This window comes from Macrosteles quadrilineatus, unplaced genomic scaffold (assembly GCF_028750875.1).
Source record: "Macrosteles quadrilineatus isolate MER2022 unplaced genomic scaffold, UCM_ALF_1.0 Scaffold_7__1_contigs__length_78375512, whole genome shotgun sequence".
Classification (NCBI taxonomy): Eukaryota; Metazoa; Arthropoda; class Insecta; order Hemiptera; family Cicadellidae; genus Macrosteles; species Macrosteles quadrilineatus.
In genome coordinates this window covers 60,143,950-60,168,507 of record NW_026542600.1, presented here as the reverse complement: position 1 = coordinate 60,168,507, position 24,558 = coordinate 60,143,950, and the positions used below count along the sequence as shown (strand labels likewise).

The following is a 24,558-nucleotide window of genomic DNA, read 5'->3' as shown; positions in this document are numbered from 1 at the left end:
GGCAAACAAGTACTAAACTTGCCACTTTTATGGAACTCTTTTAAATTCGTGTCAGAATCAAATGCCACATTTGACAATTTAGTTGTTTTATTGTAAGAGCTCAATATTTTCATGAGACTAGAAATTCCTGGGTTTCTTACAATGTCTATTTCTTTACCTGCGACTTCATATCTAATTTCATCAAATAAGAATGCAAATGCATTATTTATAAAATGACCTTTATCATGATTTTCAATTTCTCCCTTAATATACAGATAACTCCTACATGGGAGAGTTAGCAAATCTTGATTATTAATACATATTCGAATTTCATCAGAATTATTTATTGCTAAAGTGTTATGGGGAACATAGGAGTGATTTGTAATTTTAACCACACTATCGTCGAATTGGGATTTCCCTGTAACGTCTAGAAAATCTTCCATTTTTATTAATAGAAAATTTTAACTTTAGTCCTATTGATCGTAGGAACCTAGCATTTTGTATACTTATAGATAAATTCTTATAAATTCTCATATCTTTTTTATATGACAAGTAATTGTAGTTTCTTCTCCATTAAAGTCAATTGCCTTGTCATGCTGATCGGCAAATGTAATACTGACAACATCTAAACTTCTCTTATTTACAGGAAAATATATAATATTTCTTGGAACTTCAATAATTTTGTAGCCAGGAGGAGCTTCTGGATAAAAGCTATGTATGGTGTGTGATTTGTTTCCATTTAAATAGGACCCGTTTGCAATATTACATTTTACTCTAATCACATTTACATTATTAATGTTTATTTTATTTGTAGATTCAAACTGTACACCAGGAGTAGAAACACCTTTAAATCCCAATAAAACAGACCCTAAACATGGTTTTGTAAAATCAAACACGTGGCTAGAAAGTAATCTCGCTTTCATAGTTTTATTATTAGCTGTAAGGAAAAAGTCTGGGATTTGCTTTTGAATTTCCTTTGCAAGCTCAACCACCTCATATGTTCCTTCAGAAATTTCTATTGTAACTGGAGCTTTGTGGTCATAATAGAAAACATCATCACCTTCTCCAATGGTTAATTTGTTGCCTTTAAGTTTATTTAATTTTGGAATAAGCCCTTTGAATAAAAGTTTGACTTTAGTATTAATTAATGCTTCTCCATTTTTATGTATTATAACTTTAAGTTTACCATCTAATAACTGGTTTAAATCATCAACTAAGATCTCTCCCTTTGGTAATGTTTTTTTCTCTACTTTGTAATATGTTAAAGTATTTAGAGGTTTTTTCACATTAAATATAGAATTATAACTTTGAAAATCAACTAATCCAATTACATAATCATCATTTAATTCTATGGGAGGAAAGAACACTGACTTTAGCTCTGGCTCTGTACCCGAAAATGTTATTGTAAATGAATCCATTTTTATAAACAAAAATTTTTTATGAATGATAAACATAAAATTCCACAAATAGAACTATTTAAATCTTGTATTTGATCGGTTGTATAGAATATTTTATGTCCCTCAAAATATTTAATTACTTCTTTTGGAGGTTGGATTCCAAATGGGTCAAAATAAATTACAATATCTTTATTTTTACGATATGCTGTCCAATGTGTGCCAGATGAACTGTCTAAATTAACTATTCCGCACTCTTTTACTTTTGGTGTTAGATTTTTTAGCTCGTTTTTTAGGTACACCCCCCGGAAGTGAGGCACGTCTTTTGCGGCCTCTAACAGCTGGTAGTTGTCCATCTTTTTTATTAAATTTTAATCCCATTCCCATTTTTGCTTTTGCCTTCATCAAATTTGTCACCGCATAAGCTGCAGCTCTTTCAGCAAGATTTGCGTCATTTGCCGTTACTCTAGTCCAAGCTAAGTCTGCTAATCTCATGTCTGCTTTGTTCCGAGCAGCGGTATCGGGATTATTCATGTAGAATATGTCATGCTCTTTACAATAAGAGTCTAACTTATTTTTTGGAGGTACATTTTTGGCTAGATTTTGACGTATATTCGTTCCAGGTCCACAGTACCGATATGATGGTATGTGAAGTGGAAATGGAAGATTATTTATAAGAGTATTCAATAGCCCTCGACCCCTGTAAGGCTTTAAGAATAAACCTTTGCCTTTTTTACATGTTTTCTTATTATCATTTTTCACCATTTTTATTATATAAAAAATGTCTTTTATTCAACAAAAACATAAATTTAAAATAGTACATACTAAGGAAAATATACCAAAGAAGTTGGGTCTATTTCCTACCAATATTCGATGTGTTATTTGTGGTCCAAGTGGAAGTGGGAAGACGGTTGTAATTTACAATTTAATTGTAAGAAAGGAAGGATTAAAATTTACAAACTTATATTTAATATCTAAATCTTTAGAACAAGAAAAATATAAAAAAATAATTGAAATATTTAGTTTGTGTGACGAAGTGAAATTACACACGTGTACTGACTGTGAAATCACACCAAATGATGTAAAATCACAGTCAGTTGTTGTATTTGATGACATAAATAGTCAAAATATTACACAATTTTTTTCAATGGGTCGACATAAAAATATTAACTGTTTTTACTTGTGTCAATCTTACAGCAAAGTACACAAACATTTACGTGATAATGTAAATTTCCTAATATTATTTAAACAAGATGATTTAAATTTAAAACATGTATATAACAATCATGTTGGTAATGACTTTTCATTTAACCAATTTAGAAATCTCTGCCACCAATGCTGGGATAAAACTAAATATGGCTTTTTTGTAATAGACAAAGAAAGGTCAAAGAATAATGGCAAATATAGATTTATGTTTGATCAATTTTATAGTGACCAAGCGCAAGCGTATTGATGCCATCTTCTAGAATAAACCTCTTGTCATCGTCAAATGATAGTACTTTCTTGTTCATGGTTAAGGTTTGAAGATGATGATTTGTAGATTTAATTCTTGTCACATTCTCATAGTAATCTTGCCCAGTTGCAAGACAGTTCAAATAATGTTGATGTCTAAGGAGATGTTTAACTGTAGCACCATCAGCTCCTTTAGCTTTCTTCACCTCTAAAGCTTGCTTGTCTTCTTCATATAACCATTTTAGAGGAATATAAGAATATAACTTTGGTCTTAAACCACAATATTCATACATAATATGACCATCTAATTCGTCTTTGAACTTGCCTGTGACTTTTTTATTTTTATCAGAGTATAAGAAATGGTCTTTACTATATCCAGAGGTATCAAAATAGTGCAAGTCACTTTCTATTTCCTTGTAAAAGTCCTCTGTAACTATAGAATACATTAAAGAATCTGTATCAGTCATAAGAAATCTTTTGTTCTTAAATTTTGACATATAATTATAGTGGAAATCATACATTATTACTTTACTAATATCCAAAATGGTCATTCCCAAATATATCGGCTTATTAAACTTTACAACTAATTTATTTAAATGTATAGCATGTAAATTGTTATCGAACTTTTTGCTACAGTCAAACCTTGGATTAGTGACATATTTTGTTAATAGTGACTCATCCTTGAGATATATATCACGAAACTTGCGTTGGTTCATAATTGTTCGACCAAAGAGACTATTATTTAACAATTTGTAAAAGTCTTTTTCAAAATCATTTTTAGCACATTTGCGTTTTTCAATATTAAAATTAATATAGGGTGCAAGCCATTTTGATTGTCTAAATTTTAAAATTCTATAGTATTTTGTAGCAACCAAACCTAATTCCTCATATTTTTGTAATGCTTTATAATGTAAAATATATTTAGTTTTGTCATTTAAATTAGGTATTAATTTGCTATTCATTTTCTCAGGTGCTAATGGATAGTCATTATGTAAATCATGTAAGCTTTTATCGTATTTTAAATCAACTTCTAAGATATATCCAAACTCATCATTTTGATTGTTTTTGTAGTCTATCTCATTCGTCCAACGAAATCCATCCACGGGTAGTGTCTCACACATAGCTGTGGAGTATAGCGAGTTACAATCTAAATATATTAAATACACACTTTCTTGATTGGGATCATAATGTTTGCCCATATATCTATTATTGGCTTTAGCGTAACGTGTAGAAATCATACTGACTCCTCCTCTGATTGCACTTTCTATGAACAAATGCATGTCAATATCTTGAAATAATTGTAATTTTATACCAGTCATTCTAAGACAAGCTTCCCATGTTAGTCCTGGAAGTGAATACATATGTACGGGGTCAAGTTTGTAATCCTTTAAACACAGGTCTCTAAATGTCTCAAACACATCAGCCAGTAGCAATACATCTGTTTTAAGATATAAATCATGATATTCTTGTAAATTATGTATATTAAAATGGGTCCAGACATTTTTAGCATGTTCATATTCGATGGGAGAGATATGTTCTTTAGTTAAAGTACTGTAAAATTTTTCAATTGGAGGTAGAGACTCTGCAAACTTATCTGGTCCTGTCATATATTCATAGGGAAATACGCCTTTGCGTTGTAGTAGTGGATTGTCTATGAATCTAAATGTATTTAAATTGGAAGCTAATTTGTATAATGGAAGGGACAGAAAGTTATAGGAATCTAAAAATACTAAATCATCAATAGAGAATGAAATGTACTTTTCCATATCTTTGGCTATGCAATTTAATTTACGATCAAACTTTCCCAAGTGTTGCATTATTAAATGTCCATCGTAATTTTTTAAGTTATGAAAGAATACTGGTATTTTCTTTGTTACTTTATAGTTTAAATTGCAATCATTGTGGGCAGCTCCACGGTATTGGCCATTTGAATGACAATGTTCCCGTACCCTATCAAAATATAGAGGCTTTTCACAAATATGACAATGTGTTGAGTTTTGGAAAGATGCCTCTTGCTCAGGAGTCATTACAAGGGGGATATATATTGCCATTTGATTTTTAATGAAGTCATAAGTCTCAAACAACCTTTCGAAAAACACATCCATAACATTTTCGCCACTATATAACTCTTCAGAAATAATCTTAGAATCTTTTACTACGACAAATGCAAATCCAGATGGAGTATGGTTGTTAGAGTTTATAAAGCACTCAAAATCAGCATAAATTACAAATGGGGCTTTAAGTTGATATTTATAATTTTTAAATTGTAATGTATCTTGTTTAGACATTTCCACTCGTTGGACATCAAAGTTTTTACAATATGTTATATGACACTCCAATTTATCTTTGGTGTAAAAATGTTGTAAACAAAACTTGCAAAAATGCTTTTTACTGTTATCTTTTGTTGACCGTAGCATTAACCTATTAAAATCACGAATTAAACAGTAATGTGATTTACGACCTTGTTGTAATAATAATAGATCTATATGAGTGTTACTATTCAGTTTGGTTCTTCTTAATGGATATATAAATTTTTGGTCTTCAACTCCAAATACATTAACACTTATATTATTCTTTCTTTCAAATTGATCTATGTCAGATATTTTTACGGGATATTTTATATTTGTCATGTTCAACTTACCTACGTAGGGTGCATAGTTAGAGACTCTATTAGCATGTTTAGCATTCCTTGGATGTAAAGCTGCTAAAATTGACCAAAGGAAGCATTTATTATCAACATTCTTTATATTTAAAACTGCTTTTGTCAATTTAATACTTTTTGGTGTGGGAATGTATGACTTTGGAGTTAGGGGCTTATACTTGTAAACGTGCAACTGCCAATATTTAGTATGGTCATAAATCCATCCACTGCCTTCGGCTTGATATTTGTGTATGGAAGCGTCAATCTTTAAAAGGGCATTTTCAATTTGAGGCTTTAAATCTCTCTTCTCAATGGTTAAGGTAGTAAGGCTTCTAAAATCTGCAATACATTCTTTCTCATTAACTAATTTTCCATTTTGATCTATTGTATATTTTAAAAATTTGATTCTCCTTACTAAAGTCCATTTTATTGGTAGAGGACAAGACTGAAGAGTACTTTTAAGTTCAGTTTTAATCGATTCACCAACAAATTTAATCATTGTATATGGACATTTGTTACAAGAATTTACATGTCTTTTAAAATGACCAACAACATTTCTTTTACAGAAATTACAAGTCTTATGAGTTTGTAATATATGAGATTTTAGAGCCATGTTATTATCACAGATTATATCACAAACTTTGCACAGTTTCACCTTCATTTTATGTATTACCTTGTAGTGGCGAATCAGGTTGCTTTTTTTGGAGAGCGATGCAAAACAATGTTGACATGTAGTCTTCATTTTTATATATGTAATTAAAAAATAGGTTGGAATCTTCTATATAGTAGAAATTACATTTTGACAATTTCAATTAATGAGAAATAATAATTTGAATTAGAATTTTATATTTTAATATTCAAAACAATTTTATACAATAAGATTTAGCAATTGTAATTTTCTAAATCAAAACTAAATCCAAAAACTTAAATAAAAAATACTTTTTAGCAATTCAGATTGCTGAGTCTACATATATACAGAGTGAGTGTTACCTATTTTAAAGGAGACTTGACAAAATTATATAGTGAATATAATTCGGCTAAGTTTTTAAATAATAACTTGTGCACACTTTTGACTCAAAGTCCCCCCCCGTGAGTGAATTTGGCTAAGTTTTTAAATAATAACTTGTACACACTTTTAACTCAAAGTCCCCCGTTGCATGAAGTTTGGCTAAGTTTTTAAATAATAACTTGTGCACAATTTTGACTCACTTAAAAATAGTAATAACAAAATAAGTTATTTTTTTGGATAGAGAAGCAGCACACAGTTGACATGTAACTAAAAAACAAAGTTAGCATCTTCTATATGATGGAAATTACATTTTAGACAATTTCAATTAATGGGAAATAATAATTTAAATCAGAATTTTAAATTTTAATATTCAAAACAATTTCATACAATAAAATTTGGCAATTGCAATTTTTTAAATCAAAACTAAATCCAAAATCTTAAGTAAAAATACTTTTTAGCAATTCAGAATGCTGAGTCTACATATATACAGAGTGAGTGTTGGTTATAGAGAAGACTATGTTACCTATGTTAAAAGGAACTCGACAAAATTATATAGTGAGTATAATTCGGCTAAGTTTTTAAATAATAACTTGTGCAAACTTTTGACTCAAAGTCATGAGTGAATTTGGCTAAGTTTTTTAAAATAGACTTATATACATTTTAAGTTCCTTAGTGACTGTTCAAAATACTCTAAGTGTTTAAAAATAGACTTATATACATTTTTTACAAGTTCCTTAGTGACTCAATTCGGCTAAGTTTTGAAAAATGGACTCGGGAAATTAGCTACACTCCTAAGTTAAAAGAAATACAGAGTAGGCCTATGAGTACAAGCATCAATTACATCACCAATTGATCCCATGACCCGACACGCGACAACATATTACAATAGTCTAGCTTAGATGTCAAAGACTTACCAAAACAAGAAGATCCAGGTGGAAGAGTTAGTGATGATTCCGTAGAATGCCCCCCTTATATACCACAAAATTGTCTAAATTAATTTAGAACTTAACAATGGAAATTGAACAAACTGAAATTGAACAATTGAATAATTGAGGTCAATCAATCAAACATATTTGGTAATTGTCTAAACCTGCCCCAGACAGACTGGCGCCAGACAGACAGAGAATGTTGACAATTGGTTTTGATTGGGGTCATTAGGTTACACTCACAGTCATTCATTTGAGTCAGGCATAGTTTACACATAGCCATAAGCGTGCCCGAGTTCACGCACAAACCTCACATGATTTTGAAAATATACATGGGAATGGATGTGGATTTGAAATTTTAATGGAGTTTGAACATTTATATAGGCTTGTATTAGACGAGATCCAGGTCTTTAAAAAAGTGGCCAAAAAAAGCTCACCATTTCCAGACGTGATTTTTAGTATTAACAAAAGTAGAAAATTTATATAGGGGTGTATAGGTCGAGAGCTGGGTCTTTAAAAAAAGTGGCCAAAAAAAGCTCTTCCATTTTTTTCTCATTTTTCCCCTATAAAAAGTGCCCTAAAAGTGCCTCTAAAACGCCGAAAGTGGGGTCATATTCTGGTATTATATCTACTGCAGCGTCGTCAACCTCTCCACGCGCCACCTTGTACAGAAACACCTGACATACGATCGTTATCCTCTGGTCTATCCTCTGCAGCCCAAAAAGTTGTAATAAATCACCATATGGAATTATTTCGTATGTATATATTAACGCATTTGCAACATAAGAATCTTAAAACTTCTTCTGAACTCTCTCCAAAGCATCGTTAAATTGTAAATGATATGGATCGCAAACAATGGAACACTTTTCTAAACTCGATCTGACCACCGAATGATGAAGCATAATTAAAGTTTCGATGTTTCCAAAGTTTTATACTTTGTCTAAAAATAATTCCTATTATTTCTTATATAAATAAACCATCTCATAATATAGTAGCCGAGGAATAATCGGTCAATTGAGGGACTAATTTGTCCCCACAGATGAGACAATTAACCCATATCGATGTAATCCAAATTCTTCTACACATATAAGCCAATGAGGTAATTTGAGTTCAGTTTTTAAAATCTCATTATTACAGCAACATTATGACGAGTTGAACGTTATTGTTGATCAACGCTCCTTCACCTTGCATGATAGATGAAGTGTAGATTGTGGTGGTTGACGAGGGGATGAGGATGGCAGGAAGCGTCTATTCCCCAGCGGCTAGGCTAGCGTCAAGCAGTCTGCTACGTCTGGACCGTCACTACCCCTACATTACAACCTCAGCTGAGTACACACCCACACTAGGGGCTGTGCGGCTGTCACAGTCATCCGACTAGAGACCCCGTCCACATAGTTGTATATCATAGAGTATATTGTATGTGACAGGTGTGATGTTGTGAGAGCAGACCTGATCTCGACTGACGTAGAGAGCTGAACTTCAAAACTTCTACCCTGGAACCCTGGTTAAAACCCCACAAAATAACTTCTTGATTGGCATTTTTGCGAATTTCCCATATAAGCTATTTTAAGCTATTATGGTCAAAATCAGTTTTTTTGTGTAATAAATAAAAAAAAATTCAATATTTATAGAAGGTTTTTGATCACACGAAATATCAATTTGGAGAAAACACACAAAATAGTAGAATTACTACTGCAAATTTTAAGCCGTTTGAGAGGTTTGGTTATGCGGATAACTAGCCCACTGTTGCTGTTGCATATTATACAGGGTGTCCCGGAACTCTCTATCAATATTTTAGGGCATTGCTCCTGGGTAAGAAACATAACTAAATATCATATTTAACTACAATTAATATGATTGCAAGAGCTAACGTAAATTCATAAAACAAAATGGCGGCCATTTAAAATTTTTTAAAATCAATGGTTTTTGAGTTATTTAAGAAAGAAAATTTTAAATGGCCGCCATTTTGTTTTATGAATTTGAAAAATCTTCATATTTTTTTTTGTAGCTTTGTCTAGTTGTCATAAATGTTTGTGCAAAGTTTCCATTTCGTATGTTTAACCATTCTTTAGAAAAAAATTAAAAACTGAATAAAACGAAATGGCGGCTGTATGAGTAACTAAGGACTTCCGGACAATTTAAATATGATATTTAGATACGTTTCTTACCCAGGATCAATGCCCTAAAATATTGGTAGACAGTTCCGGGACACCCTGTATAAGCATATTATATACATGTTAGGATGTTGTCGCAAAATGTAACCAATGACTAAACAAGGATTTGTTTACGTTTATTGTTGTTATTTTGTTCTTTTACATTGCTTATGTTATTTCAGATGAATGGATCATCCTTGACGAATTGAATGACGCATCCCCTTTATCCCAAAACAGCAGAGGGTGTGATACCAGCTGGCATAGCACGTTCAGCCACTCTGCCCACCCTTCCGCGACAGGTTTTTGTCTCTCCGACAAATATTATTCAGGCAAAACCTTCCATTCGAGAAAGATGGTTGTTATTCATCAGTGAATACGGTTGTCTTGTTAAAACATTTTCCATATGGTATATCATTGTTTGTGCCTTTCTATTGGCTATTTATATACCACCAGTTTTCTTGATGGTATATTGAGGGTTGAATAGTTCGAACATGCACTAAAGACAATCGCGTAAGATTTATCTAGTCATGTTAGAGCCTCACATGTGTTAGAGTGTATGACATGTTGGGTTTTCATATCCATAGTGGAAGATTGTATAATCAATTCGGTGTGTTCTACATTAAAAATTACACAAGTAATGTAGCAGGGGCGTATTGAAAATTCCACAGCAATTAGGAAGGATTATAAGGGTGTTTTATGAGCTGGGCAGAAATACTGAAATTGCCACCGCGGATTACTCAGTTAGGAGAGGTCAGTTTGGCAACGTTCAGGGTAAAACGGGAATGAGAAAATCCCTTATTCTCCTTACCTATTACAATGACAATTTTAATGATAATTTTTTGCAACATATTGCTCATTATAGTGAAACTCTTTAGATCATACTACTTTAGGAGTTTATACTAACTTTCAATTTATAATAAGTATCAATAGTGAAAATAATTCAGTTTACCAATGAAGGCATAAATTCTTTTGTGGTTTTGTAATTGTTCTTACGAAACAAAAGTATGAACTGAACCTGTTTTCTACAAGAACACACACCTGTATTGAAGTAAGGGCACTGAAACTATCGTAGGTATTCAAATGCTGTATGTATTTCACTTTGTAAGCCTTAAAACACATTATTCATACATTATACACCTAAAACCAGGTCATACTATAAGACAAAGTATTAAAGATGGATAGAAGATTTTTTTTAATATGTTTATAAAATGTTTACAAAATAATTCATATACAGTAATTTATAATTTGAAGTTAGCCTGCCATATTTAGTCCGGCTTCTTGATCTATAACTTGTGTTTGCCTTTAACTTTGTATTATATGAAACCTCTTAACCCGCTATGGTGAGTTACTGGTGTTAAATCAGTCGATAAACCGATCTTTTATCATTGGATTTTGAAGATACCTAGTATTTTAGTAAATTGTAATTTTAAATATATACGAAGGTACATACGTATGTATCATAGAACAGTAACAATATCATGTAATATATGCAATAAGATGAGTGTTTTGAAGTATAAATAAAACACAATTGATGTTTTAAGTACAAAGAGTGTAACTAATTAGCAGTCTATTAACAGCTCTAATAGTCGTAATACCTATAAAAATTACATCCTTACAATCAATCATTCCTAATTTCTGTGGAACTTTTAGTATGGATTATGATCATAAAACGTCGTGGAAATGTTGATGTCCCCTAAACAGGATACAAACAATAGTTATTTGTGCAACTAGTGAGCAATTGCACTTTGCACTCGAGTTGCACATAGTATTTTTCCTACAGTTACCATAAAACAAATAAATTGGTAAAGAAACGTAACATATTTTTACACGGTAGTGAACTTTTAATATGACATTTAATGATACAACACTTACAACAGTACAACAGCTGACCAGCTGATTTACAGCCAGTGCTGCCAACGTATTTCGTGCGCATACGACCTTGTCTGCATGTTACGCGCTCACTATTTCGTGTGGTAAAGCGACAACAGGACTGAATTTGACCTGGGCCAGCCAGAGCCCTCTGGGGCAGTCGTGCGGCATAATGCGAGGGTGCGACATTAGGACTGAATGGAATCTCCCCGTTCTCCCTGCCTTATTCCCATCACCCTACCCCCGGACACATAGTGAACTAGTGGGATAGTGAACGGATCGGCTCATGGAATCGTTCACTTGTTAGCATTCGTCTTTATTAATATAATTTAGCCGCTATTCCAGTGCCTCGCAACGAGATCAAGATTCAGAAGAGACAATTTTGGTTCCTTTAAAATGCCGTAAAATGGTTGTTTGATCACCCATTTTATTTAGATACGAAATTCAACCGTACCACTTGACTTGATTCAAAAGTCCGCTTTGTTAACTCAGATTGTAAACACTTATTTAGGCTACCTAGGATGGTGTAAAAGTAATGACGATGCACTCATTGAAATATTACATTGAGACCTTTATGATTTTATGTTTAAAAATACGCTTACTAACAAGTGTATTTACTAAAACAAAGTGTTGTACGTCAATTGTTACAACGAATAAAATCCTGATCAGCTGATTAGTTGACGTTCGAAACATTAAAATTTTACTTCTTTTCTCTCAATCCTTGAATCTCATTGGTCCGTTACCCGTGTTGTTATGAGAAAAACTATGCTGTTATGAAATGAAATAATGCTGTTATGAAAGTAAACAGCTGTTAAGTGAAACTTTTCAATTCTGAGAACTAAACTGAAATGGTTACTTTTAAAAAACGGTCGTGGGTAAAATAATTAAAGGGCTTTAAGTAGACTGTAATTGTGTATATTTAAAAAAACAAAGAATATAACAGATGTTAGTTAAATCATTCCAAATACAAATGTCATAGAGGAAACAAGCAATTATGAGAATATGGCAAAGAGTTTCTAACACCCCCGGTGTTGCTAGTTAGTATAAGATTCGTTCAGTTCCGTCATTTGTTTATGCTTATCATCCATAAGTTACCAAATTTTATGATAATTATTAGCCAGATTTATTTGTTTGGAAAAAGCTTTCGAACCCGCAATGGCACTTTTCAGATGAGTATTTAACATTATTTTTCATTACGATATCGAAAAACTTGTAAACAATACGAATACCTTTGATTATTCAATATGGGGTCTGCACAGCAAAATCCCATACCGGTTACGTTCCGTGCACCACAAATGCACAGAAAGTTAACGTTATGTAATTTTGCTGCAGTAGCGGAAATAACCTACTGTATTTTCTTAGTTCATTTATATCAGTTCCGTCACAGTTCCACCACAGACCAGTCACAGTTCAGTCTCAGTTGAATCCAAAATTTCTCAGTCAAATTATATAAGTATAGAGTATAGGAACGAGTAATTTTACCATCGACTGTAACATAAATTAATGTGTTGTGGATTGTCAGGGTCATTCATTTGGTTTCAGTCGTACTTGCGTTACTATATTTACAGTGATGTTACAGTGAAAAATGGTAAATTAAAACTTAATATTCTATCAAAATCTCATCCTAAATCTTGTCCATTGTTACAAACAGTACTTAAAATACAAACTCGATAATTTAAATGAAAAACCCCACTATTTTCTAATCTCAAACACGTCCGACAGGAGGCCGAAAACCAAAAATGTCGGTAGAAAGAAATCTGGAATTGACTGACGGACGCCGAGAGAGCGACTGACGGATTTGCGCCGGATGAGTGTATATAAAGCAATAGAAAATCCATTAAAGAATATTTTGGCTAACTGTGACGTGACTGATATATCTGAACTGTGACGTGTCGTAACTGTTATGTGTGAATCGACCTCAAAAAGTGTAGGTACTTTCGTGTGTAGGGTAATGAAAATTACTATTACATTTCGGCAAGCGACACCATTTATTTATGTTTATGATCCATACAGTTTTTGTTTAAATATTTATGTATTACTAGCAGTTACCCGGTGCGCGCATCGATGTAGGCCTATAATACTCTACGGGTGCGCGTTGCAGCGCTAACAACTATTATTTTAAACTAGTGCTTCCGTTGCTCGTATTCGAGCATTGCAAAGTATTTCAGGCATTATTTCAAAACGAATAACAGTAATAATTTCCGATGACTTGAAAGAGTCAACTCAAAGATGATGTAATCAATCACTCCACTCAAGTTATCGAAATTGAAAACCATAAACGAATGAAAACGACAATTTATATCGGACCTCGCGTTGAAGCAGGAAACTACATGAAATTTAAAATTACAATATTTTAATTTGTTTGGAACGTATAATATCATAAATGTATCTTTTTATCTAAATATATAAATGACAATCAAAAGTGTGTCACTGATGTAGCATGTAAATTCAAGTAGTATAAATATTTTTTTACTTAAGTTCTAGCAATGTGATGGACAGTATCCTCATCCTCTGTTTAGCAAGCACTGCTGGAGGATTGAAATATATTAGTGTCAGTAAAGAAATGTTTTATTTCTTAAACAACACTTCACCATGACAACATTTGGTACCGTTAGTTATTGAGATTTTCTATTATTTACCAACATCCCGTTCACCTGATGCATAGTTAACAAAGAGAAACGTCTGCGTCGAGCTAGGAATTCCAGGAAGGGTCACACATTCCCTTTCCTCTGTTCATAGTTCCCAATATGTTCTGTAATCTGGACCTTCCAGCTATTAGGTCGTATGTAATGGATTACTGAGAAATAATTTATGTACTACAACACCAATGCCAATGAACTTTCTGAAATATGTTCACAGAAAATAACAGATCAGTATCCGTCCACAACAAACCCTATGACATCAAATTTTAATTCTATGAGCTGCATTTGCCGCAATCCAGGGAGTTCGTGAGATGCGTTCCACAAACTAACAATACCACACTGTACTGAAACGAAAATCAGAGCGTTGTTGGTGTATGTCCACAGTAGTGAGTTCTATGCTTGAAAGTTGTACCAAATATTTAAAGTTGGCATTATTTAAATAAATAAACCCAGTTAATACGACTTAACGTCAACAACACCTTTACTCCTTATATCAATACAGTAGTACAATTTAACATTTTACTACAAAATTAACTAACAACCTAATAATTACTTTAGTTTAATTTTAGGTTTTACTTTCATATCTTTAACTATTTTTAAACGTATATATTGCCCATGACGAACATTAAATTTTCATAAATTTACTAATATGAAAAGCCTAAATTCACATTAGGTCTACATGCAAAATACCCCGGCTAAAAAGTGTAAAGTGAAAGTTTAAAGTGTCTTTGGGTAAACTGTATACCCTATTTAAATGTATTTGTTTGTTCAAACTGAGCTGGTTTTAATGCAAGTAACGATTTTATAAATAATAGTAAACTAGAGGACCCATGCTGCTCCGCAGCGTTAAGATAGATATAATATCCGATATATAATCAAATTTATGATTTTTGATTGAGTAACACAGTATCTTGAGCTTAACTGATTCAAACGATCAATAGCTCAAATTAAAGCCTATAATTTACTAATTATTTTTAGTTTTAAACATGTACAAAAACATGCACAATACTGGAGCTATTGATTTTAATCATAGAAAACCCTTTTGGAAAATAATATTTCTGTTGGTTGTTCACCTTACGTTTGCTTTAAACTCGTCCGATTTGAATAAATAATAGCTTAAATGAAAGGCGGTATTTCACTGGAGGTTCTTAGACTAAAATATATAGGATTGTATAGTAACTCGTGAAATACATCATAAATTGTAGTAAGAACTCAAAAATATATCAAATTATGTTTTTTGTCGAGTAATACAGTAGGTAAATATTTGTCAATTATTGGCAAGCATGCCTTCATTTTGAGACCTCAATCATGGAAATCGGTCGTGTAGAAGAGCCAAACGAACTCGGAAAAGAAAACCCTAAATTAACTCCCATAAAAAATATAAGGGAAGCAATTTTGTTTACGTGTAGGCCGAGTGGGATAATAGATAATTATATGCCGATCGATGCTTGATGGCAAATCTGTGCGTGCATTTCTTCAGTTTGATACCTCAATCATGAAAATCGGTCGGGTAGAAGAGCTAGAACTCGGCAAAGAGAACCCAAATTTTACTCCTATAAGAAATACATGGAGAGCAAATTTCGTTTACGTATAGACCAAGTGAGACTATAGATAATTATATGCCAATGCTTGATGGCAAATCTGTGCGTGCATACTTTCAATTTGAGACCTCAATCATGAAAATCGTTCGGGTAGAAGAGCTAAACGAATTCGGAAAATAATTTTTTTTTAATATTTAAGACATTGTACAACTAAACAGCTTTTTTAACTTACTCCTCGTTTTTCCATTCACTATACATTATGTAACTTACTAAATAATAGAGCCTATATTTTATTCATTATTTAATGGATATAACAACTGTTAGAGTGATTAAACATTTTAGTTTTGAACTGGAAAGAATATGCTGCACTGTCGAGTTCTCTCAAAAACACGACGCAGCAATTAGGTGAACGATTCCATGAGGTGATGCGTTCTCAGCGACCTAGTGAACGACTCCATTAGGTGATTAGTTCTCTTGCCTGTGTCTGTGAGGGTAGGAAGAAGGGTGCTGGCCGCGGGAGAACGGAAGAAACCGACGCGGTGAGGGAGATCTCCCTCAGTCCTAATGTCGCACCCCTGAAATTATCCGCATGGCTGCGCCTGCGGACCCAGAACGGACCAGGTCAAATTGGGTCGCCGGAATGGTCGCCCCCGGAAACATCACCCCCCAGGCTAAACGTGACGTCACGAAACCAGACAACCAGCTGGTATAAAATCTATGTCCGCGACCGGAATCGCACCCCCCCAAGGGCTTGACAAGTAATTTATCAAAGTCTAGTTGATACGAACTAATTATGTTATTAATTTTAATTCAAACAAGTAGAAACGGGAAGGTCTCTCCCGGCAAGGCATCCCCTGTGTACACCCCGGAATCGTCCCCCCCTGAAACGCTACCCCTAGTAGGGCTGGGCTGCTCGGCAGCCTACCTGCTGCCCGTCCTCCCCAGTCCATTGTTCTGAGGGTTGGCCGCTCGTTCATTATTATTGTCGCTTGGACAACAGCTTTTCCACAGAAGAAAGTTGCAGACGCTGTGGTGGAATATCAATCAGTAGATTTAGATATGTATGAACTTCTAAGACAACTAAATAATACGAGCAAAGATTGACTTTAAAAATGATTCTTTTATACTTAATTCATAACCAACGATAATGCGTAGAGTATACATTTTTTCTGTTGCATTAAATAGTAGTTATAATTATCAACATCAGTAAACTTACCTTACACCCTATGGTAATTGTTAAGCAACACATTTGTTAAAAATAGAATAATTTCTAAATGTATTAAAAATGAATCGCATTGCTTTAGGTTTGGCCCCGATTTAATTCATAATTTGAAAATTATAAACAGATTATTAAATAAGAATAAACATAAAAATATCTTTTAGGGGATTAATCCCTTAAATTTAACTAAATAATTAATTGTTAGTAATTACAAATATGTAAATGATACTATTCTAAAGGTTATGCCAAAAAGTACCTTAATTCAGAAACAGCCTAGGCTTGATTCATATCACTGGAATAGAGTCAAAATATAATTAAAGTATAATCAAAATATCAGAATAACTTAAAATCGAGAAGAGGACTTGCAATCAGTGTTGATATACCAATAAATTAGTTTTGTTATAAGATGTATATGTTTAGAAAACCTTTTTGCCACTGAAGTTTGCAAAATTATGTTTCATAATTACTAAGGGGAAAATATACGTGAGTTCAAATTTTTAATATGTAATCAAAATTTGAAATGTTGAGCTGTAAACTTGTATTACATCGCTTAAACGATAGTAACATTCGTATATACTCCAATTAATGTATCACAAAGTGCCAATTTTAATCAAAAATACCCCCGCCACAGCAAACCTGCAGACTAAGCGAATTTCCATTTGCCTGATTGGATTTACGCTAAAATGTCTCTGTAAAAATATCACATTTATTCCCTATTTAAATAACATTATTTCAATACATATCAATATCAATTGATATGGGGACGCCACCTAGGTGCGTATTTTGACCCAAATATGAGTGTAGAATGGTGTGAGATGATCTGTGTAGCTTTGTTACTGACTAAGATCAGCTGTTTCATTAGCCAGGATCATTTATTTAAAGCCCAATGATCAGGAACAGCTGGGTCCAGTTTTGAACCATCAAAGTTTAACGAGTACTTAGGTTTGCTACAACAGGGAGGGGTAAAAAGGTGTTTTTTTTTTTAAATGATAATAGTTTAGTATGAAATGAATGCATTTTCCAAATTTGATTAAAATTGTATGTATATAAACAAGCCAACTACAACAGTTTACCTACTTATTCTAAGTATAACATGGAAATTTTAAATTTACAGATTTTTGGAATTTTCTCCGTAACCATTAGGCGCATAATTAATGCTTCAATATACTAAATTATTTGTTTTTTTTAAGCTCTACAAAATGGTTTATAAAGAAATTGCTAAATTTTAAGTTTTTACTGTCAAAAATGGGAAAAACCAATTTTTACCCCATAAAACCCCGTTCCCTTGGTCCGATCATGATGGTTCGCGAACTCGTTCGAATAAACGTAGGTTTACACGCTTGTACTTACCAAATTTCGTCAAATTTATAAATTTGAACGGATGGTGTTTTTGGCATCTAGGGACTTCAAAACGAAAAAGTAAATCGGTCCCGGATCCAGGTCTTACCATGAGTACTACGGTAATAGCTTATTCCCTATAGGGGAAATTCGCTAAAACAAATTTAGGATTTTGTAACAATGTTTGGAAGACAGGTTCTTAAATTGAGAAATAAATACACACAATGAGTACTAAATCGTCTTTTAGGCCTATACATATAAGAAAATACAAAAATATAACTGAATAAAAATTTAATATTCTACAAAGTGTCAAGGAATTTATACAGTACAAACTTCATTTACAATATAATTTAAAACAATAAAATATATTTAAAAATCAAAAACAAGAGCACAAAAAGAAGAAAAATGCATAAAGATAAATAGCGAAGGTTTTTTTTGTTACGCACTTTAAATTTGTGTGTTTCGTATTCTTATTTTTATTTCTTTTTATAAATACACATTTTGCTACTGTAGTACCTTTACCTATTTGGTAGTGTTTGGACGCCTTCTTATATGGGAAAAGGTTGAAAAATATGCTGATAATATTTCAAATTATCAAATCAAATAATTCATTTTAACTACGTAAAAAATAATGTAAGTAAATAATTAAATATATTTTCTTAAATTGTTTTTGGTAACAAATAAATCATTAAAAACCTGGTAAACATTAAAGACCAAGAGCACAACAAATAAAGAAAGCAAAAAGAAAAATCATTTGTGCCCTAAATGAAAAATGAAATACAAAAAATAACGTTTTACTAAGTTGTAGAATATGCCTACGGTTATCTGTAAATATCAACTTATGCTCTTATTTAAGATTTCCTACTGACTCCTTGCGGGATGTCCCCATTATATGACAGAAAACTGACAGTCTTTAAAACGTTGTTTTTAGGTGTGGTGTTTATGTACCAACTCTTATTGATTTATCTATTGCCGTTTTGAAAATATTAAGCCCATGCGGGACTTTATAAGTAGGTACTCTGTATATGTTGTATATGTGACCGTGAGCGCGGTAACTCGGGCAACAACGCTGCGAGTTTGATGAGATTTGTTACAAATGTGTAAGCCTAAGTTTATTAGAACGAGTTCGTGAACCAGCATAATCTGACTATGGGAACGGGTGTGTCTGAATTGCGAACACCTCCAAAATGCTGGAGACTGAACATAAGTCGCCAAGATTGCGCACAAATATTCGGAATCGGGGGAAATGAATGAGTCACTGTTTCTTGTAATTTATGGAAGATTTAATACAATTGTTTTAAATGTAATGTTTTAAGACTTGAATTGGCATGTACAAAAACGCAAAGAGTGGAAAAGTAAACGGATAAGCAAGAATTCACATGAGTGGGTTTCATCGATTTCCACTAGAGCGTGCAATTGATTGTGATATATTATATGTTTAAACGTGACAGAGTTTTTTTTAATTTCAAAATTATGAATCAACCACTTTCGCGATTTTCGTGATTTTTGTGTTGAAATAAAATATAATTTTCAAAGGAAGGGAATGTCAATGCCATGATTTCATTTTTTTAAGTTTAATTTTTTTAGTCTAGCAGCCGTCGCTAATAATTTAAAATCGTTTCAGTGCTGTTTTAACTAACAGCTGGTTTCAAACTGTCATTGACGTTTTTATGTTACAAGTAGTTACTTAAATATTGATCGTCGGTGTTTGCCCCCATACTGTTTTCAGTTTTAAATGTAGTTTTTTCCTACCGTAACGGATCTTCGTATTCAGGAAATCTGTAGATTTGAACTATACATCTCTAATACTTCTACCATTGGGTAAAATCAAGATTTGTCTGAAATCAAATCTGTGTAAGTAGGCCTATAAGTTTATGCCATGAAAGTTATGTCATGTTTGTAGAATGTGTGTAGTCTATATCGATATACCAAAATTTTGAGGGTTATAAAAATGTGAAACGTTGTAGCAGGTTTCTGGAAAACACTGGGGAAAATCCCCTACCGTATTTTGAGCTGATTATATTGTTAGTGCAACTACACAGTATACTTTATACAAATTACATTAACATTTTCAAAATCTGTTTAAAACTCTATGAGGCGTTCTGTTCACAAATCAACCCCTTCCAAATTAATTAAGTACATAGGCTAGATAAGACTGATAATTATGAATTATGGTAATGTAAGAATTATGGTAAAAAGTTGAAACTGACTTTAGAAAATAACTAACTAAACTTTTCCTTAACTATGTTAAACAAACGTATTTGGCTCAGGTATTTTTGGGAGGGACACCTGAAGTGGGGAAGTCTAGCTATTTTACAAAAAAATACTTCCCGCTATAAATACAGTTGTACTCTACGAATTAATAGTCTGCAAATTACAGACGAATTCCATAAATCAATACTTTGAGAATAGTGGATACTATACTTAGGATTATGTTCTCTTGCAAACTTTTAAGTTATACGTATTAATATTCTGCGAACTACAGGTAGATATAAATGTGTAATTTTCAAAACAATGGGCGACCGTTCATGGAATAACTGTACTACTCAATGTCAATTTACTTATTTAATATCAGCAGTGTGAAATCATTAAATAAAGTGAATGTGACACGGTTGCTTACTTCTCTATCAACGCAAACTTAAACATTGTGAGCTTTTTCCTGTTTATTGCCGAAGAAACTAACCAATATTTACTTTCTAAATTCTTTTTACGGGAAAGAGTCCTTCACCAATATCAAGTCAGGAATGTTCTCAATGCATTTATTTTAGTATAAAATCCAGACAATTATTTAAATGTATATCATATACATCATTTATTGCTCAATGTTTACAATTTAAGAATTAGGAAATGTGAAAATATGTTTGTCAAGTGTGTACTGTATTATGATGTTGAGTGGTTGAAGCATGCTCATATTAATACGAGTTGATTCCTTACTTAATTTTTACTATTACTATAAACATTTTATTTCATTTCCACGTGTTTCAAATACATTTCATACGTTGACGGAAAAAAACTATACGTAGTTTATACATAATTTGATGTATAAAATTAAGGGGAAATGTCTAGAGAAATCACAATATCAAAGTGTTAATTTGTATTTATCTTAATATCCACAACATTTGCGTAATAATGCCAAATCCTTCCCATTCTTGCGAGTTCAGTCGAGCGGTGGTAATATGGGACAGTCTCTACCCTTGTGAACAATAGCTGGCTCGAGCCACGAGCCCAAGCCCTACAGCAGGTATACCGGGGGTGATCATGGCAGGGGGGGACCTTTCCGGGGTGTGCATTTTGAAAACGATCGGGGTTAAAGTATCCGGTTAACATAAATTGTGATTAGAAAATCTGGTAATTGTATATGATAAGTGAATATAATTATCTAATTAATACTCAAACTCAAAAATAACTCGTCATATCGACGAGTGCATGCTGCAACTGAAATTGAGTGTCCGCGGCCGGAAACATCACCCCCCAGTCTCTGACGTCATTATGACGTAGGGGGGTGATGTTTCCGGGGGCGACCTTTCCGCGTCCCCGTCAAATTCAGTCCTGTTGTCACACCACCATTTCGGGTGATTTCGTGTCTTCACGTTGCGAATCTGGAGTGAGACAAAGTAATTAGAGTGAGACAATGTTTCACTAATGAGCGAATTGGCCACTTTGCTTTCTCAAATCAGCGAGAGAACATGTACACTGTTAGGTAGCTGTAGGAAAATTATTCATAAGATAAGACATAATCAAGATACTTCTAAATTCAATGTACTCCGCAAACCAACTCCTTTAAATTTGGAAAAGGCTAAGTCATTCCTTAAACCAGCCGTTTATTTAGTTGGAAGTAAAATGATTTTACAACTTAATAAAAAAAAAAACAATGGACGATTTCCATAGAGAAAAATGCCAAAAACAGACATAAGATTCACAGATTTTTTTAAAATTTCGTTTTCGTTTTCAATTTAACAAAAGCATATCTAGGTACCTTTAATCAGTGTACTGTCACAGTTTCTTATTCATCATACTATAATTACTCTCAAATCAGTTGTATAATTATAAATCACTCATAAAATTCCAAGCTCCCTTTAATAATTTGTCGTAAGGTGGAAAAAGAACTCCAAGCCCCCGTTAAGTTTCGAACGTATGTGGCAAGTGAGTTGTAAAAGAGTTCAATATTTTACCTAATGATTGCCCCCTTTTCGACCGACTTAATCCCGCAGTACCACAGATGTATGACTGATCCCGGTGGTAATGTTACACGTGACCCAAACAGACCAAACACGAGAGGATATTGTTCCCCACGGGCCGTGAGAGTGCGAGAGAGAGTGAGAGATAGAGTATATGTAACGAGTTGTGGACAGAGATACGAGTTAACGAGATACACAGATCCGCTCCTCGTTGTCATTGTTGTGATCCAATAGATCAGAGATCTCTCATACCTTCCGCCGCGCGCCGCGCACTGTGGCAAATGTGTTGATATATGTTTTTTATTATTCATTCTAAGACTTTTCGTCATAAGAACATCGAAAACCTTCACAACCTACAATGCCTCTTGAATTTTTGTATTTCCACTGTCCAGTGATAGTATTTCTGTAGCTAATTCGTTTGAATAGCGAATTGTTACCGAATTACAAATATCTATCAAGTACTACCCGGAAGAAGTACTTTGAATAACGTACAAGGTCTGGTTTATGCAATTGTTTACCTAAGGTTTATCTTTATCTCCAACTCGTGTTCTCCAGTTGCATATGAAAATAGTTTTAATTTGTTCAAACTTTAAACTCTGAGTTTCTGTATAAAAAACACGTTATTTTAATTACCTGCAGAGATATTAAAAATGTTGATATTTGCTATGCCTTCTTTAATATTTAAATAGCATGAATTACGCGAGGTGTTTTAAAATTCTGAGGTACAAAATGTGTAAGGGGAAGAAAAAAAAAAATATTACGGCAATTCGCTTGGTTCCAGTTTCAATTAATATTAGGAGGGCATTTTAGGACGGGCACAAATAAACATACATATCACATTTGACGGTTTATATATTTTGAATGTTATTCTTGTTCATGTGTTGCGTTTCTCATACTCAAACAGTATAGCACTTCAACGGTTTACTTTTTACATTTGAAATTGTTGGGTAGTTTAATAAAAGCTGCTAATTTTAAAATTAAGCCTTTTTCCGCGGCATGGGTAGATGTGATGAAAATTAACTTGTAAAACTCTGTTGAAAACTCCAGATTTTCCGTGGAAACTAAACCTTATGTAATCACAACAATTTTGAAATCTGAATAATTCAGTAAATTCCAAAAGCTGTTTCATGATATGCTTGCTGATTAAATTTAGTATATTAAAGTGAATAAACCATTAATTTTTTCTGTAAAGTCTAGTTAATCATTGGTCTGCAGACTTGTACTGTGTACAGTGTTTGATTTGGAGTGCAGGGCCGAGTGCCGTTTGCCTCAACACTTTGACGAGGGCGTTTTACAGTCTCTTGGTGGGGCGAGTGCCGGCTATCAGTGACCGGTGGCACGCTGCGGCGGGTATAGTATGGGGGTGAAAAGATCGGCCAGGGGGTGAGCAAAATTAGTTTTAGGGATAAAGTGAAACTGTTATAACCTAAGCTAACCTAACCAAACTTGCTGATGAACAAATTGGATGAAAGTTTACTAATCGAATTGATATTAATTTTTAATCGATATTAGGGTAGCCCAGTTAAGAAACTGTACCCGGTCCCCGTTACATCATGCCCACTACACCCCCTTCCACTAATATCCCTCCCCTGAATCACTCTTACGCTCTGGGGAGTCAAACGGCACTCGGGCCTATCTAACGGTTTTTACAGTTTATAAACTCCACGGCAAAGAAACGAACGACACTCGCTCCATTTCCCCTTGAGTTGTGCAATGCGAAGATTGATAGAAAATAACTACTCAACAACGTAAATACGAAGTCTACATTTTTAACACTTAAATTAAATTTTGAGTTATAGTGACTTTGAACATAGTGAAAAAGCAAATATATTAGTTTTGATATGGTGACACTGTTATTTCTTCTTTGCGCCTATTCCATTTTGGGTATGAGGAAACACCCCTTTCGTTCGGACTACTTGGCTGAAGTCTTTTTGTAAAGCAATATAAACGTTGCATGGCAGATGTACAATTTTTGACACAGTCATGTTAACCCTTTCGTCCATCACACCCAGGGTAGTTGGCTGAACAGTTGGCGTTCCCCAGCCCCAGCACGGAGGCCCTGATGTTGTCTATACGAGAACCACCGCTGTGCCACAGTCCAGACACCCAGCTCATCCCTAGACTGGAACAGAAACCGGAAATCATCATACAATATGAACTATTGACTTAAGAATACTAATACAGAGATCTATATGGACCAGCTGTCGCCAAACTCTT

At 33.4% G+C, this 24,558-nt stretch overlaps 1 protein-coding gene across 1 annotated transcript in view; it reads right to left on the bottom strand.

The window, feature by feature from the left end:
* LOC128999038 (homeobox protein MOX-2-like) overlaps positions 1–24,326 on the bottom strand; it is a 41,616-nt gene extending 17,290 nt beyond the window's left edge. The window contains exons 1-3 of the mRNA XM_054425394.1: positions 24,258–24,326; positions 21,632–21,762; positions 16,532–16,633 (exon numbers count right to left, since the gene is read on the bottom strand). Coding sequence (XP_054281369.1) covers positions 16,532–16,633; positions 21,632–21,762; positions 24,258–24,326 — 302 coding nt within the window. The remainder of the gene's footprint in view (positions 1–16,531; positions 16,634–21,631; positions 21,763–24,257) is intronic.
* Between the last annotated feature and the right edge of the window lie 232 nt (positions 24,327–24,558).